Source organism: Carassius gibelio, chromosome B21, assembly GCF_023724105.1.
Source record: "Carassius gibelio isolate Cgi1373 ecotype wild population from Czech Republic chromosome B21, carGib1.2-hapl.c, whole genome shotgun sequence".
Lineage (NCBI taxonomy): Eukaryota > Metazoa > Chordata > Actinopteri > Cypriniformes > Cyprinidae > Carassius > Carassius gibelio.
The window spans coordinates 27,532,962-27,552,949 of NC_068416.1; the positions used below are offsets into that span (position 1 = coordinate 27,532,962).

General features: G+C 34.9%; 1 protein-coding gene across 7 annotated transcripts; it reads right to left on the reverse strand.

The window, feature by feature from the left end:
• Positions 1-54: 54 nt before the first annotated feature.
• On the reverse strand, positions 55-19,879 carry LOC127986302 (GTPase IMAP family member 8). 7 transcript variants are annotated; one of them, XM_052588579.1, is made up of 9 exons: positions 19,757-19,879; positions 8,357-8,437; positions 5,682-6,273; positions 4,172-5,566; positions 3,736-3,860; positions 3,557-3,616; positions 1,948-2,051; positions 1,419-1,543; positions 55-1,246 (listed from the first exon to the last, which is right to left on the reverse strand). In XM_052588579.1, exons 3-4 carry the CDS (start codon positions 6,259-6,261, stop codon positions 4,569-4,571), a joined length of 1,578 nt encoding a protein of 525 aa, XP_052444539.1. In that variant the 5' UTR covers positions 6,262-6,273; positions 8,357-8,437; positions 19,757-19,879; the 3' UTR covers positions 55-1,246; positions 1,419-1,543; positions 1,948-2,051; positions 3,557-3,616; positions 3,736-3,860; positions 4,172-4,568. The 7 variants fall into 7 exon arrangements, with proteins under 7 accessions (XP_052444539.1, XP_052444538.1, XP_052444540.1 ...); XM_052588578.1 differs by having other exon boundaries at positions 55-656; positions 1,188-1,246; positions 1,419-2,051; XM_052588580.1 differs by lacking the exon at positions 1,948-2,051.
• Between the last annotated feature and the right edge of the window lie 109 nt (positions 19,880-19,988).

The following is a 19,988-nucleotide window of genomic DNA, read 5'->3' on the forward strand; positions in this document are numbered from 1 at the left end:
GATCATTCTCAATCCACATTAAATAGTGTTTAGATTTGATCCTCCCAATTCAAGTCAAGTCAAGTCTGCTTTATTGTCAATTCTTCCACATGTACAGTACATAGAATTGAAATGTGTTACTCATTTCAAGCCTTGGTGCATACAGATAACAGTAGAACATTAAATACAGATAATAAAATATAAAGTACAACTATACAAATAGGTCATGTAAAAACAAGATGAGTAAAGCAGCACAAGGCAAATGACAGAGTGCAAACCAGTGAAGTAAACAGGGCATATATAATGACTGTAGTGCAAAAGAGCTTATTCAGTCTGATTAAAGTGCCAAACATATCCTCTATTTATTCTAAACTGACAGAAGAGGTAGTTGAGGTTTAGAGTTCACTTAAAAGTCAACTAAACAATCCTCTGATTAATTTGCTAAAAACAAGGCAACAACTTTACAACTACATTCATAAAGACCAGCAGCATCACCAACAACAGCACATACAACAATAGCACCAATGACAACACCAATTGAATGGCTATACAAAAGTATTCCTTATACTTAAAAAAAGCTTAAATCCACTGTTTGTGTCTTGGTTTGACTAAGGTTCACACTCTGGTCCAGTTTTCACCCCTGCTTTCATTACCACATTGTCCGTTTCCACTGTTCACTGTAAAATAAAATACCTGTAAATTTTACAGTAAAATACTGGCAGCAGAGTTGCGAGCCAGTTATTGTAATATTTACTTTATATTTGTTGCTATAATTTTATTCACAGCATTTCCTTGTATTTCCAGTAAACAGTAAACTACTTCAATGTATGTTGTAATATTAAAGAAAAAGCAGGACAATTTTTAATGTAAACTATTCATTAATTGCATGAGCTTTAAACAACATTTAATTGCATAACGTGTTGTATGATCATGTATATAAATTCACCTGCTATTTAACAAAAAAAAAAAAAGGACACTTTTGAAACAGGTCAAAATTGTAATATATAACTTTCAAAATTGCATGAAAGAAAATGTCATAAAACAGTTTATTTAGTAATATGTTGAATTATAAAATAACTTTGATATGAAATTCAATAATAATAAATTATTTGAAACATCATAACATGCATAACTTTAAAACCACAAGATAAACCAACATGGTCATAATTAAACATTTCTAAAAACCACAAAGAGTGATGAATTTTCACCAAATTAATTTGTCCCCAAGTGACTCCAACAAAATTCCTTCCCAGGATCCAAAGGGTGGCTAAAAATATAAAAAAGAACAAAGAGGACAATATTTAAGATATATTACAAAACATAATAATACAGAGACTGAAAAAAGATGACAGGTACAGTCAAATAAAGATAGTAATAATAAAAGGTTAAAAAAAGAAGAAAAAAAAGAAAAGAGAAGATCTTAGGGTGTCTGTACTTACATTTCAGAAATTCCACTGAAAATCCTTCACTTTGCAAAGAAGAGAGGTAACGTGGGTTCACTTCAACCTGTTTCTTCTGCACCACTGATTCTGATTACTTCCACTGTCCTCATATTTAAGTCATTCTGAATAAAAGTATCAGCACATGATTTTCAGAAATCATTCTAATATGATGGACTGCTCAAGAAACTTTCATTATTATTATTATTATTATTATTATTATTATTATTATTATTATTATTATTATTATTATTATTATTATTATTATGTTGGTTTCTCTGATGAATAGAAAGTTCACAACAGCATTTATCTAAATAAAGAATATTTTGTAAAATAAATCAATTTAATGCATCCATGCAAAATAAAAGTATAAATGTATATAATTTTGTAATTTAATAATTATATATAATGATTCAAATTTACTGACTGTAAGCTTTTGAATGGTATAGTGTATAATGTTTTTATTTCAGATAAATGCTGATCTTTGGATCTTTCTATTCATCAAAGAATCCTGAAAAATACACTTAACTGTGTTCAACACTGATAATAATCAGAAATGTTTCTTGAGCAGTAAATCAATATATTTTCATGATTTCTGAAGATCATGTGACACTGAAGACTGGAGGAAGGATGCTGAAAATACAGAAATACATTACACTTTAACACAGATTCACAAAGAAAACAGTTATTTGAAATAGTAAAATATCTATATTTAACAATATTACTGATTTTGCCTTATTTTGGATAAAAAAAAAATGCAGGCTTGGTGAGCAGAAAAAAAAAAAAAAAAACATTAAAAACCTTACTGTTCAAAAAAATGTGACTGGTAGTACACTACATATATATACAGTGGGGCTCGAAAGTTTGGACACCCCTTGCAGAATCTGTGAAAATGTGAGTAATTTTAAAAAAATAAGAGAGATCATACTAAATGCATGTTATATTTTATTTAGTACTGTCCTGAGTAAGATATTGTGCATAAAAAATATTAACATTTAGTCCACAAGACAAAAAAAAAATGCTGAAATTATTAAAATAACCCCCTCAATAGTTTGGGAACCCTTGGTTCTTAGTACTGTGTTCTGTTACCTGATGATCCTCGACTGTCTTTCTGTTTTGTGATGGTTGTGCATGAGTCCCTTGTTTGTTCTGAACAGTTAAACTGAGCAGCGTTCTTCAGAAAAATCTTTAAGCTCCTGCAGATTCTTCAGTTTTCCAGCATCTTTACATATTTGAACCCTCTCCAGCAGTGACTTTATGATTTTGAGATGCATCTTATCAGACTGAGGACATTTGAGGGACTCAAACACAACTATTAAAAAAAGATTCAAACATTCACTGATGCTCCAGAAGGAAACAAGATGCATTAAGATCTTTAAGAAAACTTTTGAACACGATGAAGATGGTCAAATTTGTCTTATTTTGTTGAAATATAATGTTTTTCCATTTAGTTCTGCCCTTCGTAAGCAACAGAAGATACTTGTATGTTTCCCGGTACACAAATTAAGTACAATTTACATGGATCTTCAAATTCCAAAAGTTTTCACCCCCCAGCTCTTAATGCATCTTGTTTCCTTCTGGAGCATCAGTGAATGTTTGAATCTTTTTAAATAGTTGTGTTTGAGTCCCTCAAATGTCCTCAGTGTGATAAGATGTATCTCAAAATCATACAGTCACTGCTGGAAAGGGTTCAAATATGCAAAGATGCTGGAAAACTGAAGAATCTGCAGGACCTTAAAGATTTTTCTGAAGAACGCTGCTCAGTTTAACTGTTCAGAACAAACAAGGGACTCATGCACAACCATCACAAAACAGAAAGACAGTCGAGGATCATCAGGGAACAGAACACAGTACTAAGAACCAAGGGTTCCCAAACTATTGAGGGGGTTATTTTAATAATTTCAGCATTTTTTTTTTGTCTTGTGGACTAAATGTTAATATTTTTTATGCACAATATCTTACTCAGGACAGTACTAAATAAAATATAACATGCATTTAGTATGATCTCTCTTATTTTTTTAAAATTACTCATATTTTCACAGATTCTGCAAGGGGTGCCCACACTTTCGAGCCCCACTGTATATATATATATATATATAGTTTATACATAACTGATACTGTAAGAATTCAACCACTACCTTTGGATGTCCAAGGCAGCGCCGTCTTCTCCTGGTATTCCAGACTGAATATCTAATATGCTGTGAACAGAGTGGCAAGGCCAGACAGGAAGTCGGGGATTAATTCATTCTTTTAAACTCATGTTAAAAAAAGGCATTACAAACAAACAATCTGCAAATTAGCATAGGTCCTAACATACATATCTCGCTGGTTCGGTTAGCAGCACTAGCATGGCACACACATCCTCCGTGAGGGAGCTGTCGCTGACCGTGAGTCTCTGGACTTCAGCATGCAATCTTATTTTGGCACCGTGATAACAGATTACTGCAAATTTAATTTACACCATAAAATAAGCATGACATAGTATGCTGATCAACACATGGTTACCGTGCATCACAAATGTTGTTATTGAAGTATGTAATTTTTACAGGAACCCAGAGATTTTATGCCCATAGCTTTTTTGAGGCGGGGTAATGTGTGAAATCCTACCGTGCCCACACTCCCGAAAACCCCAAGTCTCCCTCGTGCCCCACTGACAAGCATGCGTGAATCAATATGAACCGCGAATAAAGATACCTTCATATACTACTACAGTTACCAAACGTCAAATAAAAAAACTGAAATAAGTCACTTACCAGTTGTGAATCACTCCTCTTGCTGTTATCGAATCTTGATCGTTGCAGATCAGAATATGCTGTACATTTGCATCAAACGACCAGAATGCATTGCAGTTTACAGTTTCTCACTCTCTCAATCTCCTCTCGTCTGTTTCTCCTCTTGTTGTTTTCTCTCCTCCTCCTCTCTCAGTCTCCTCTCTTCTGTCAGTCTGAATCTGTGAGCATCTTCAAGCATCTCATGACTGCATTAGATCATTCACCTGCTCTCTGTTACTCTCATCTCTATTGTGTTACTCTGCTGTTCTCATTGAGGTTCTCTGTGACCTCTGACACTGAGAAAAGTGTGGATAAACTCTTCTCACTATCACTCATTAAATCCTCATGTTTCATCTGTGCATCAAAGAATGCAGAAGTATCAGCTACAGACACATTGCCAACTTTCTTTCTGTTGTGGTTTACTCTGCTCTTCATCTCTGTATCGCTCTGCTCTGGTTTTCTCCTCTGTCTCTCGTCTCACTCTCTCAATCCCCTTTTGTCTTTGTATATCCTCTTGTATCTTTGCTTTGTTTTTCTTCTCGGTCTCCTGTCTCACTCTCTCAATCTCCTCTTGTATCTTTGCTCTGGTTCTCTCCTCTGTCTCCTTTCTCACTCTCTCAATCTCTTCTTGTCTTCGTTTCTCCTGTTGTTTTCTCTCCTCTTCCTCTCTCAGTCTCTCCTCTTTTTCTTCTTGTCTGTATCTGTAAGCATCTTCATACATCTCATTACTGTAGTGTCCTCCTCCATTCTGCTCTATCATCATGTCAATCTTCTGCAGTAGATCATTCACCTGCTCTCTGTTATTCATTTTTTTTTTATTGAAGACATGATATCTGCCTCCACACCGATCAACTACATCTCTTAAATCATCATTCTCCTTAATGACTTCTTCTATGGGTTCTTCTTCTAAATCATCTCCATGAGTGAAGAGGATGATGGAGTATTTTAACACCTCCTCACCAAACAACATCTCAATCATCTGAGGAATCTGCTTCTCAAGTTCAGTGAATCGTTCATCTACTCTGAGAACAATGAGAAAAGCATGAGGTCCAGGACTGGATAAATACACACTTCTCGCTATTTCCATCACTAAATCTTCAGGTTTCATCTCTGTGTCAAAGAATCCAGGAGTATCTACTACAGACACAGATCTGCCTGAAACAGTGGAGTGTGCTTCTGAACATTCACGGGTCACTGATCTCATACTCCTCACAGATCTGAACTTCCTCTGTCCCAGTATTGTGTTTCCAACTGCACTTTTCCCAACACCACTTTTACCCAGAAGAACAATCCGTCTTGATGAGAGACTGGAGACAGGAGTGTGTTCTGACTTTTGACTCTTCACTAAACTCTTCTTAAGTTTCAGCGCTCCATTTGCTGTAAAAAGAAAAGCAAGTGATAATTTATCGTTAATGCGATACAAAGAATATTTCTAAAAAAAAATGAAAATCTCATGAAAACTTATGAAAAATTTGGTATGATAAATGCTTACCCATTTTATTTAAACCTGTCTTGAGGATTTTTGCAATCAGCTTTTTAACTTGTTCAGTTGGTCCTCTCTTCTTGTTGTTGAACACATGGTATCTCTGATCATATTTCTGTACAAGTTTCTTCAGTGCATCAGTATCACTGATGAATTCTTTTATAGTCTTCTTTTCATCCTCCAGTTCATCTCCTCTGGTGAAGAGAAGCCAGGTTTTTTCCAAGCGAGTTTGTCCCAAAAGCTTCTCAATCTTCTCCACAGTTTTTCTCTCTTCTTCAGTGAATCTGTCTGCTTTAATGACGATGAGAAAAACAGAAAGCTCTGAATTGCATTTCTGTAAAATACTCTGAAATTTCCGTTGTATCTCTTCCTCCTCCAGCTCGGGGTTACAGAATCCTGGTGTGTCATAAACAGTGACTGGAAGCCCACAAACAGTCCCAGATTGAACATCGACATCTTGTGTGACGGATTTAGGACTTTTCTCTGATCTGAAAGCCGGTCGTCCCAGTATTGTGTTTCCTGCAGCACTTTTCCCTGCTCCTGTTTTCCCCAGCAGCACCAAATTCAGACCTTCAATACTTTTTGCCATCTTTAAAATGTCCTATAAAACAAAATTAATACATATGTAACTAGCACACGGCACACATGTAACTTTCACAGATTTGAAAGTAATATCTGTTTATTGTTTTTTACCTGACACTACAACTGGTGGACAGAGTACTAAATAGATTTTTACATTAGTTCTGTTTTTCGAATTTAGTGTCTTCATATTTAATTTTGAGTTTGAGTTTAGTTGTACTCTGCTTTACACAGCTGCAAGTCAACTGTATGCTGTTCACCATAGTCATCAGAGTAAAGACAAACTCAACAGCAAAGGAACAAAAATGAAAACATAAAATGCTTAAGCATAAATCCAGTATAACTGCCCTGGGTTTGCTGGAATGAGTAAATTATGCCAGACTCAACAAAACATGAAATATAAAGATCAGGATAAGAATAGGAACATGGGACAGATCCAGCACAGAAGTTACAACAACGTCTGCTTTGAAATACGAGTGTGTGTGTGTGTGTGTGTGTGTGTGTGTGTGTGTGTGTGTACTGTATATCAGTTAGAAGGAGAACCCATAAGAAGTAATTGAGGAGAATGATGATTTAAAACATCTAGTAGATCAGTGTGGAGCAGATTTCACATCTTCAAGGAAATAAAGAAAAAAAAAAAGAAAAGAAAGAAAAACAGAAATACATATACACTTTCTTATTTTTTAAATATACACACAAGAGTAGATGAGGAAACTGTAACACCTGAGAACAATCATGGGCTTAATACCTGATTAACAGACAAACTACTATCTGTTTTGAGGCAAATGTTTATTTATTTATTTATTTATTTCAATGTACTGTCTGTCTTGTTTTTGGTATAGTGTACAATAGGCCAATGATCTATACAAGTGTATATGCATATTCTGTATGAACATCTAAGAATATTTTTAAGAAAATGTCAGGCTCACTTTTGATGATGCTTACTGAGCAACACATTTTGTTTCTTTTATAGAATGCTGATGTTGTTTATTAAATGACTGACAGTTGAGATTTCTCAATGGAGGGACCAATTTGTAAATCTGTACAGATTACAAAATATTAGTTCGCCATCAGTGTTTCCCCTAGGTTTACAGGTTTTTATTTTTTCCCAAATTCTATTTTCCCAAATTCAAAATCTTTTTTTTTTTTTTTTTTTTTCTGGACTCGTTCTTAATCATTAAATTAAATTTTCTAATTCAAAAAGCATGTCTAATTAACTAAAATCATGAAACTTATACAATTTCACATTAATTTATTAAAAGTTAAAAAAAAAAAACATGCTTAGTGCCTTATGAAATGTTTTACTTTTTCTCATCGTTTTTTATTGTTTTAGCATGTCTAATTATTTGAATGCATAAAAACAACTTAATTTATTCAAATTTATTCCTAAAATATCTCTGTTATAAATTTGACTGGTAAATGATAGAGAATGGTAGCCCCTTTTGCATTGCTTTGCATATCAGGGATGACAGATTCATCAAAAGACATGATATTTATACCTAGATTTAACTTTTAATACTTTGTGGTAAAAATGTCTTTCTGATTGACTCTGCCCTATCAGAACAGCTCTCATTAAAACAATTCTGAAGACCTCTGACAGTCTTACAAACATTTACAAACTGTATCCAGAATAATAAGAATGTTATGCTACATTTTCACTGTTTACAATGGCAGGGCCTGTCATCTGGTCTTATGCCTTGTTGTTTCTGACTGCACTTTAACAGACTGTGATGCTGTGTACTACCAGAGAAAAACAATAAATCTCATTACAAACAAAAGCATTTATAGCATCCAGTGGGCACATAATTACTGATGATAATGACTTGTACCGCCTTTTTAAGTGTTGTGTTGTGCATCGTGCTGATTGTAGAATTGTGTTTAGTAAAAATTACTAAGCGAGACTGGGTCATTAATAAATGAATAATCACATGTAAGTAATATCTAAACTAATACACAGTCGACATTTGTGATCAGTTTTTTATTAGAAACACTGCCTAAATTTAATGATCATGTGAAATTGGAGTCAGGTTGAACATGGAGCTAAACTGTAAACTAAATCCTGATAAATGTAGAAGTGCAGGTAAAAGACTGAATATGAATCAAACCTTCAATCAGGAGCTGGACTCTGTTTCTTGAGCCGGCGAGTGGATCCTTACACCATTATCTGTTTTGGCCTCAAAGGGGTTCTGTTAAATACAGTAGAAATGTCAAAAGTCAGGGTGTAATGAAGCAGATGTGCCGTATTTTCCGGACTATAAGTCGCACTTTTTTTTCATAGTTTGGCTGGTCCTGCGACTTATAGTCAGGTGCGACTTATTTATCAAAATTAATTTGACATGAACCAAGAGAAATGAACCAAGAGAAAACATTACCGTCTCCAGCCGCCAGAGGGCGCTCTATACTGCTCAATGCTCCTGTAGTCTACCACTGAGCAGCATAGAGCGCCCTCTCACGGCTGGAGACGGTAATGTTTTCTCTTGATTCTTGCTTCTAAATAAATGCGACTAATATTTTTCTACAAAACATTTACAAAAACAATAATATATATATATTTATACATATATATATATATATATATAATGTATAAATATATATATATGTATATACACAAACATATATACATATATATATACACATACATATATACATATATATATACACATACATATATATATATACATACATACATACATACATATATATATATACATACATACATACATATATATACATACATACATATACATACATACATACATATACATACATACATACATATACATACATACATATATACATATATACATATACATACATACATATATATATATATATATATATATATATATATATATATATATATATATATATATATATATATATATATATCAGGGTTTCCGTTGTCCGGTAATTGCCGGACATTGGCCGGAAAAAAATTAAATGTCTGACAAAATTAAATCTCTCCGGTCAAATTGTCAGATTAAAATTGCCTAATAATTTTGCACACCATTAAGTTGAATGGCATTTGTTTGTGCATGCATGTAAAACATATCTGCAATAGAGCTTAAGATCTTTGCCCGACCCCGACGGGACCGGATGGGACGGTCGGGTTCGGTCGGGTTCGGGCTTAATTTATAGCATCTGCGGGCTCGGGCTTGCGCTCCGGTTTGCGCGGTAAACGAGCGGTCATGTGATGTGTTTCGATTAGCGCGAGAAAGATGCGAAAATGTAGTATGCTGAGCAGGTGTAACGGAGGCTTGCCTCTGGTGAACATGTTTTGGTTGCACCAGCAACTAAAGCAAAGTGTGAGGTTTGGAAAAGTTTTGACCATGTTTATCATGATAATAATGAGTGAATAATGACGCACCATCAGTGAGCGCAGGAGCGCGCTGAAGACATCGATTCAATCATTTTCCTCCACAAAAACACGTAGGCTTAGCTTAATAGCTGTGAGTAATAAAGTTTTTTAAAATGAAAACTAAATAAACATTGAGATAATGTGGACAGAGTATGTAGGATATACGCTAATGTTGGCATTATTCTTTTATTAAATGTCAGCTGCTAGTGGCAAAGCAAATCCAGAGCCTTTATCTTAATTTCGTTATTGCCAAATACCCATCTTAATTTAAAATTTATCTTAATAAATTTTATTGGTGTGTTGGTTTATTTATAGGCTAAATGAGCCTATGCCTATTTAGAATGCTGAGATGTTACGATGTCACAGAGGACTTTTTTTATTTCTTTATTCCAACTTCCAAGTGGTGTAGTCTACGTTAGTTATTAATAAATTATGTTAAAAAATGAATAAATGACTCATTTTTGACAAAGGCAAAAGAGCTGTGTGCGTGTGCATATTTGAATAATGTCGGGCTGTAAACGGGTTCGGGCTTTTAAAAAGCTGTCAATCAAAATGTCTACTTGTCGGGTTCGGGCTGAAACCTGTCGGGCTCGGGTCCTGTCGGGCCTAACTTTTAAGGCCCGATTACAGCTCTAAATTCTGCAACTTTTATCAAGTTCACTGATAATTATACGTGCATTTATCAATTATCATCTTAATCTATAATGAAACAAGGACGAAGCATATAAACTGCTTTGTTTGTTTAGAATGGAATGGATCGCAAAAAGATCCGAATGAAGAAATGAACCATAGAAAATGTTTTTTTTTTTTCGTCTATTTGAAAGTTAGGCTAATAAACATGTTGCATTCGGCGGCCTGATTATGTCATTTTTTACGTTACATAGCCTGCCTCCATTTTTTCTCATCTTGACTAATTAAGAGGCGATATCATCAAAATGACCGAAAAACTTAACCTCTGCCGGTCACTTTGACCGGCACCATTTTTTTCTAGCGGAAACTCTGATATACATACATATATGTATATATATTCAAATATGCTTCATTTTTGTTAATGTTTTTCAAAGATTTGTTTTCACTAATCGTGGATCCTGAATTCATTGCCACAGATTTCACTTACGTTTCGCAGTTTTTCGTTTGGTGTTTTGACACAATCTTCATGTGGGGGCGGGTTTAACAGTGATCTACTCTGATTGGATAGTGAGCTTTTGATGGACAGGTGCTCTCTGACCGGGAAGTACAGACGTCACTCAGTGGCGCGCATATTGGAAAGCTCTCGCGGTGATTAAATCTGGTCTCTACCTAGGGGTGGGCGATATCTCGATATTTAAAATATATCGAGATATTTTTTAAACACGATATGGATTTTGACATATCGTATATATCGATATATTGTTTATATTCTGATTCCGCCACTTTGCTTGTTTGCCTTCCCTGTGCTGTGCTCGCCCCCGCCTCCTTGCTTTTGTCCCCTCTCACCTCGCGTGTAGAGAACTAGTCAAAAAAAAAAAAAAAAGACAACTGGCTCCATTATATGGAGATACTTCAGTTTTAAGGCGTAGGGCGAACGGCAGGCAGATGTCTACTGTAGGGCCCAATGAAACGCGGACGGAATCGCGGAATCCAGTCATAAAAATGGAATTTACAGTTTAACGCGGAATGTCACGGAATTGGTCAAATTTTTAATGAATTAATCAAAAGTCGGTCATGCACTTACATCAAATCGCGAAATGGACTAATATCTGCAAATAATAACCCGGAAAAGTCTATTTAAATATGAATCCTGCATGTTCTGCGTGTCTGTGTTAACGAATGGAGCAGAAGCGCGTCTTCATTCATTAAACACGGAAGCTCGCATAACGCTCGCGCTGATTTCATTGTCTTTCCTCTCTCTAAATAAAGACGTGAACACATGAGGAACATCTCCAGAACTGCACTGAGAGTCACTTCATGAGCATCTGACCGTTTGATTTGAGTAAGACTAGCTCATATCACATCATAGACTGTGTGGTATCACATACACAGAACTGTAAAGGTAAACCCGTCAAAATAAAAGTATTTGCTATTGTACAGCAGAATGTAGATAGCCCACTACTACTACTATTAAAATGAAACGAACATAATTTTATAAGGAATAATCACACAACATTTCTCCCATGTTTTATTTTTAATAGTAAATCCCCTTTGTTTACCAAAAAATAAAGTTTGCTTAATTTTAAATAATTAAAAGATAAATTAAATGAATGTTTTATGCCTTCATTTGATAATCAGAAAAATGTAAATAAACAGAATTTCTGAAGGGAAAAAAACATTTGACATAAGGCTATTTTAAGAATTGTTTTTAACTAATTAAGTTGTTTTTATGCATTTAAATAATTGCACATGCTAAAACACAGAATTAGGTAACAATAAAACATATGGTGAAGAAAAAAATAAAATGTTTCATAGGCCCCTTAACATGTAATATTTGCCATATTTGTTTTTGCAGTAGTTTTTTGGGGGTTATTTTTCCTCTAAAGATATCGAGATATATATCGTATATCGAGATATAGCAAAATATATCGAGATATGTTTTTTGCTCCATATCGCCCAGCCCTATCTCTACCGCAAAAATTTTTTTTCACAGACAAAGTGAAAGAAATTTATTTTAAGCTCATACACAGGTTCTACCCTGTAAAGAAGTTTATGCAAAGATTTAAATCTGACATTGATCTTACATGCTATTTTTGTGTTCTGGAGAAACTGTACACTATTTTGGTCATGTCACTACACTCAAAAACTTTGGGATGATATTGGTGTGTTTGTCAAGAGTAAGATTTTACCAGGCTTCTCAGTACATATGACAAACATTATATTTGGGTATTATGACTCTGACCCCACAAACGAAAATATCAGTTTTGTTATTAATTAAAACATTTTCCTAAACAAATTTCACATTCACAAATGCAAATTCTCTGTCTTCTCTGTTCTCCTAAAATAAATGGAAAACTATATGAATGTGATCTCCTTGTTTAGAATGTTTTTTTTTTTTTTTTTTTTTTTTGTGGTGGATATTATGTGATGTATGTTTATACCTTTGTATGTTTTTGTTCTCTGCATTAATAAAAATACAAAAAGAAAAAAAAGCTCTCGCTTTGATTTGTATCAATACGTCATGCCTTGTGTTACTAAATATATAAATAATATTTGGCCTTCGATCGTCTCAGTAAAGATAAGTTCTCAGGAGACACGGAGCGGCGTTATCTTCCTCCTCACTTGTCTTTCAAGGCAGCTTGAATTAAGATTGTATTATTGAAGTAACCAATAACATCGATACAAGTTTTTCATGTTACAGTGTGCTACAGTTTGTTGCGGGTTATTATTGTCATTAAGTAACACAAGCTGCCTTGAAGGACAAGAGCTCATCTTTACAGACTGAGATGATCGAATGTCAAATATTATTTACATATTTAGTAATACAAATCACAATCACTAGAGCTTTCTAATATGCACGCGTCTGTACTTCCCGGTCAGAGAGCACCTGTCCATCAAAAGCTCAGTATCCAATCAGAGTAGATCTCTGTTAACCCCGCCCCCATGAGAAGATTGTGTCAAAACTCCAAACGAAAAACTGCGAAACGTAAGTGAAATCTGTGGCAATGAATTCAGAATCCACGATTAGCGAAAACGAATCTTTGAAAAACATTAACAAACAATGAAGCATATTTGAAGAGCATGTTAAATTTGTGCCTTTTTTTTTTTGTTTTCATTGTTTTTTTCTTCTTTTGTAATGGCATACTTTTGATTGTTTCAGAAAAAGTTATGTTTTGTTCATTATTATTGAAACAAATGTAATTCCATATAGTTCACCCAAAAATTAAAATTCAGCTATTAATTACTCACCCTCGTGTTGTTTCAAGCCTGTAAGATCTTTGTTTATCTTCAGAACACAAATTAAATTATTTTCGATGCTTGAGATTTTTTTTTATGCACATAAAAAGCTCTCTGACCCTACATAGACAGCAAGGATACTAACAATATCAAAGATCAGAAACGTAACAAAGACATTGCTAAAACAGTCTATGTGACATCATTGGTTCAACTGTAACTTTATGAAATGAAATGAAAATGATGACTTTATTCAACAATTTGTCTCCTGCGCATCACCCTATTGTGCCATTTTGGAGAATATCACATATGTAAAGAACAAATGCTGTTCTGTGTCAGCATCACATGATACGCTGTTTACGTTGTTATGTTACACTTTGATCTGAACGTAAACAATGTATCCATGTACATACGTTGCATATGTTGTTTACGTATGTGATATTCTCAAATGGAGTATAGCGTGATGTGGAGGAGACAAATTGTTGAATTAAGTCGTTATTATTGTTTTACACACAAAGTATTCTCGTAGATTTGTAAAGTTACAGTATTTTTCGGACCTAAGTCACACCTAAGTATAAGATGCATCAGTCCAAAAATATGTCATGATTAGAGCCCGACCGATATACCGGCCGGCCGATATTATCGGCCGATATGAGCTCATTGTATTTAAATCGGCATCAGCGTTTATAACGGCCGATGAAACATGAGAAACAGATCATGCTTCACTCATGTTATGAGTGTTGCATAGTTTGCCCACCAGAGGGAGCTCCGCAGTTGAAGAGAGTCTGCAACTCCACTATAGAAGAAAGCGATCAGCCAAGCCACAGAGATGTACTGTTTTGAAGGTGTCTGTCGTTCGTCTTGTGAGATGATTTAGTTCATACACTCTATATAAAAACAGTGTGGTAGTTCTAGCTAACGGTCCTATCATTATCACTTCTAAATATTCTGTAACAACACTTACAGCTGCTAATGCATTGCTATATTAGATTAGCCACAAAGCTAATACCATGTTATCAGTGGAAGAGCGCTAACGTTAATAAGAGGTCAAACTATAACTTTAGCGTTTATCTTATTCTAAATATATCTGCAGTGTTTCCCACATAATGACCGCATAAGGGGCCGTTCACATATCGCGCCTAAAAACGCGTGGAAAACGCTAGGCACGCCGCTTTTTCCTTCTCCAAAGCGCTCGGGCAGAAGCACTCCTGAGGCGTCTGCATTTGCTAAGCAACCATGACGTGCTCTCTTCATGAGAATGGGGAAATTTCAGCAAAGGATAAATGGATTTGCAGCACTAAAAATCGCTTTCAGTAGCTCTGCTACTAAATTTATTTCAAAATGGCAATCCATATACAACTATGATAAGCTGTTCCTTCATCTTGGCTCAGTTTTCAACGTTGTTACGGGAAAGGATTAAGCTGATTGGTTAGTTCTTGTCACATGACCCGCGGTGCGCTTGCGGCATTCTGAATAGTTGAGATGTTTTTAAATCGATGCGTGCGCGTTGCTTCCCTGCACAAAGAGAAGAGGAGAAGATATATGGGTCCGTTGTGAATGTGTCTGTGAGAGCAAATATAGTGTAGTTACAGTAACTACAGTAGGTGCGTCAGAAATGATTAAACCAGAGGGGACATGTAAATAAATATGAGCTGAACACGCGCTTTTTTCTTTTTTTTTTTTCTTTTTTACAGATTGTTTCAAAGCAGCTTTACAGACATAACAGGAAAATGTTGTAATAATATGGTTAAACATAAGTAGGTAATATGTCATACCTATTGCTTGACAAATAATAATAAATAATATATATATATATATATATATATATATATATATATATTAGGGATGTCAACGATTAATCGATGATCGATTAATTGTCGATAAGAGATGCAATCGATTAAGGCTATCGATGGTCGGTTAACCGATTCAATGTTGGGCTGCGTGCGGCTCATGCGCACTCAACACGTGCGAGCGGCTGTGAGTGACGGTGACGATATATAAAAGCATCATCATTCATTCACAATGTACAAATTAAGCTTTTAATGTGATTTAAACTTTAAAGTACATTAAAATAGAAACAACATAAAAGTTCTTCAACATTAAATGCAATAGAAATGTAGTTACTAATCATTTCATCAGATAACTGTTTTATATCGTGCGCTTTGCAGGGCTGCGGGACACAGTGACAGGACAGGTAGTCTATTCATTCCTACAACTTGTTAATTCATTCCTACGAATTATTAATGTGGCAATTGTCCATGTTTCATTAATTTTGTTCCCTAAATAACCCATGATTTAAGTGAAATAAGGGAACAAATTAATAAATCGAACGAATTCTTAATTCATGAAATCTTTAATTTCCCTTCCCATGTTTACCACAGTAAGAGATGCGAAAACAGTTATTAAAAGCGAAAGATAATAAAATAAACCTGGGAAATTAGAGGGTTAGACTATGAAGATTTAGGAAAAGAAACAATGCCTAAATATACTGAATTTGTGGAAATTCGTGACCAACCGGCAAACCAGAACAAAGCCGCGTAAATGAAGACTATGGGGTCCAAAAGCATGGTCGCGATCTAACATTTTCCAGTTAACCTATTATTCCTCTAATAAACAAAGCTTTTATACCACACTTGTCATAATCAGATCTTATCATTTCTAAATAAATAATTGCTGGATTCAAAACAGCGATTAATAGGCGCTGTGACCGACACATTCCTGGAGCATTCACTGCTGTCACTAAACGGTGACGCCGAGCATCGTTCACAAGTTTCTGCATGGACCTGACTAGGGCACAGGTTCTAAGCCCTGGGACAAAATGGGATGCTTTAAGGAAAATTTATAGCCTACTAATAGGCCCAACATAAAAATAACAATTTGTTTTAATGTTTTTTTTTTTTTTTTTTTAAATAGGCTATGCGAAATATATCCGACTTAAATAGGCTAATTAAGATTAACGGATTTAAAACAGAAGTGTGGGCGCTCCATAAGTTCACTAAAAAAAAAAAAAGGATGACAACGCATTCTGTTTGTTTGCTTTATTTTACAAGAGCACAAATCTTCTGTTTTTATTGTGAGTGTGCACAAATGAAAGTAAACACTTTTGCGGAAAATATATATATATTTTTTAATGTCTCAGCTGTTTCGATCGCCCCGGAGCCTGCTGCACACGTATATTCTAGCGATTCAAACTTACATCGCAGTCTGTTCATTATCAAAATAAAATAGTCAACTAAACATTAAAAGGTCAGTTTAAATAGACCGTAGTATACCGGTCCACTCTGCTGTTATGCCAAGGACGTTTTTGCTCATATGAAGAGGATAATATTTTCCGTCTATATGCGAATGCGTGTTAACTACAAGCCTAGTTTACATTATAAATAATAGTTTAACATTCAAATACATTGCGAATATGGAAACATTTCGATTTGTGCCAAATGAGACATGAGCAATAACCTCCAAATAAATCTAGCCAAAGCCGCGCTCGCTCATCCTCGTCTGCACGCATGCACTGTCACGATCTAATGCGCTGTATGCCGGATTTTTAAAAATCTGACATTTTCTAGGACAGAATCCAGCAGGATCAAATTAATGTGAGCAACTGTGTTTTGGTGCAGCAGCGCCGATGTAGTTCACTTAATGTGCAGCGCAGTCACACGCGCTCCCCATTTCGGATAATTTTATACAATAATGTCAGTTGAAAACATTGCAATTGTGCTTTAAAATACAACAACGAGCACCACAAAACCATTTAAAGAGGCGCATTCAGCATTCTCCATGCGGGATTGGAAACTGTCAACAAAGTAAAATGACCTCAAAAGTATGGCGCGCTCTCTTCATTTTATCAAATGATCATAATCGCATCTATTCATTTTATAATCCTGCTACTAGCATTTTATTCAGACTAAAACCTCTTTAATTCAAGTGAGAAAGCGTTTTGTGTGTGTGTGTGGCTTTTGCACATCCTGTCATACCGCTGACTGCGTGCCTACAATAGACGCATTTTGCAGTATTATGGTTAACGATTAATCGATTAATTGATCGTTAATTTAAACGACGATCGATCATGGAAATAATCGAAATTTGACATCCCTAATATATATATATATATATATATATATATATATATATATATATATATATATAAATATATAATTTTTGCCTATGTAGGAGATCCCTGTTTATTATTATTATAATTCTAATGATGACATGAGTAATGATACATGGTGATATTATTAATACACATGCTTATTCTTTCTCTGTCTCTCTTTCTGCCCTACAGATACCTGAAAAAGGTGAATGTTGTAGCAGCAAAGTGTGGGACTACTTCTGCAAATACTTTAACTTTAGTATTATAATTTATTTACAGTACACACACAGACTGTTAAAACCAGCTTCAACTGGAAGAAAGTAGAAGTGTTAAATGTTTAAAATCAGACTGTTTTTTGATCATTAAAAAATATATACTTTTGATGTGCAATTGTTTAGTCATTGAGACTGTAATCTAAGGCTTTAACATAATCCCTTCTGGAAAATGGTTTATACAGCCCACATACATAGAACAGGCAGATATTTTGCTATTGAATGTTGTGTAAGTGCAGTTTATAGGAAATGGGTCTAATATCCAGTTTATTTTCAAAATCAAAATACCGGCTTATAAATCGGCTCTTTTCAAGTTAATATCGGCATCGGCCCCCAAAAATCCATATCGGTCGGGCTCTAGTCATGATGAGGAAAAACAAACACAAGTCGCACTGGACTATAAGTCGCATTTATTTAGAAGCAAGAATCAAGAGAAAACATTACCGTCTCCAGCCGTGAGAGAGCGCTCTATGTCTTCAGTGTAGACTACAGGAGCACTGAGCAGCATAGAGCGCCCTCTGGCGGCTGGAGGCGGTAATGTGAACTCTTGGTTCATTTCTCTCGGTTCATTTCTCTCGGTTCATTTCTGTCGTTTCATGTCAAATTAATTTTGATAAATAAGTCACACCTGACTATAAGTCGCAGGACCAGCCAAACTATGAAAAAAGTGTGACTATTAAAAAGCTTATAGTAGACTTATATATAGACTTCATACGGTACATGGATGCGTGTCACATGGACTATTTTAATGATCTCATTGCTACGTTCCTGGAACTTGATCTTCTTGTGAGTTTGGAACGACATGAGGATGAGTAATTAATGACAGCATTTTCATTTTTGGGTGAACTATCCCAGAAAAAATCATGATAATGTCAGCTTGTACTGTCTTATAAACGTGCAAACATGCAAGCATTAAAAAAAAAAAAAATACGGTTTTAAAACAACTGGACTACAGAACTAATATAATAATGATGGTTATTGTGTGTTGTCGTCAATAATGTGGAAGTAGCCCGAGAGGTTAATGGTTGAAGCTTAATGTAATTGTAATATCATCTCATCACTTCCACAGTTTGCTCTAAACAAAATACTCAGTGTTAAACCATGATAGCTTAGGAGAGAGGGGGGACAAAAGTACCATTTTTCAGAAAAACATAATTAAAAAAGATAATGTGGCAGACAAGATATATATTTTGCTGTGGCCAATAACTCATAATTGTGGTCTATCAATAACGTGGTATTTTGTGCAAATGTAGAAAGATTTCAGAATAATTTCGCTGTGAACAGAAGATGAGTTCCTTTCGAGCGCGTCAGTTGGGTCACAAGTAACAGCTAGATTTTTGTGTGGCTCTAAATATACCTGACTATGACCTTGTTAATATGTAATAAATATATTTTGTCCTTTATTTTTGCAAATAAAGATTAAATTACATTTTCATTTTATGTTGTACAAACGACTGTACAAACATGAATCGTTTAAAATATTTAATTAAATTAACATAATATAATATAAATTCTCAACATGATGTAACAGTAGGCCTAGTCATGTTTCCATCAAGTTGTTTTTATGCATAAAAAATTAAAACTGGCAAATCAATAAGTGGAGATGGAGAAGCTAAGCTAAGGCTAAAAGCTAGAGAGTGAAGTTCCTGAAAGATAAGCCCATGTCCAGAAACGGCCTCGTATAGATATCTGGCTGAATCAGACTGTCTGTATTATGACCCTCACTCTCGACATACTCGTTTGGTATTATATGACATAATAAACATGATTTAATAAATGATGCAAGACACAGAAAGTCACAGCATTAGCATGCAGCGGGAGAAAAGAAACATTGGTGTCCCCGCTCTCCCCAACATTAATTTACACGACATAAAATCATTACGGTTAAGGATAAATCAGATTTATACTTTGTAAAACTTACCACACAGAAAAAACATAACCCTGGAATACACATTAATTTTTGGATCTGACCTCGAGTGCCGAAAAGTGTAGCGTCAGTTTAAAGCGAAAAAATACTTTCGTTTGCAAAAGGCGGAGCCACAGGAACACAAAATGGAGAGGAAAGAGACTGACGTCAGCAGAGAAACATGGCGAGTTCAGTCAGGAGGCTGTCGTACTAGACATATTGTAAGGAAATTGTTGTGAAAATATGA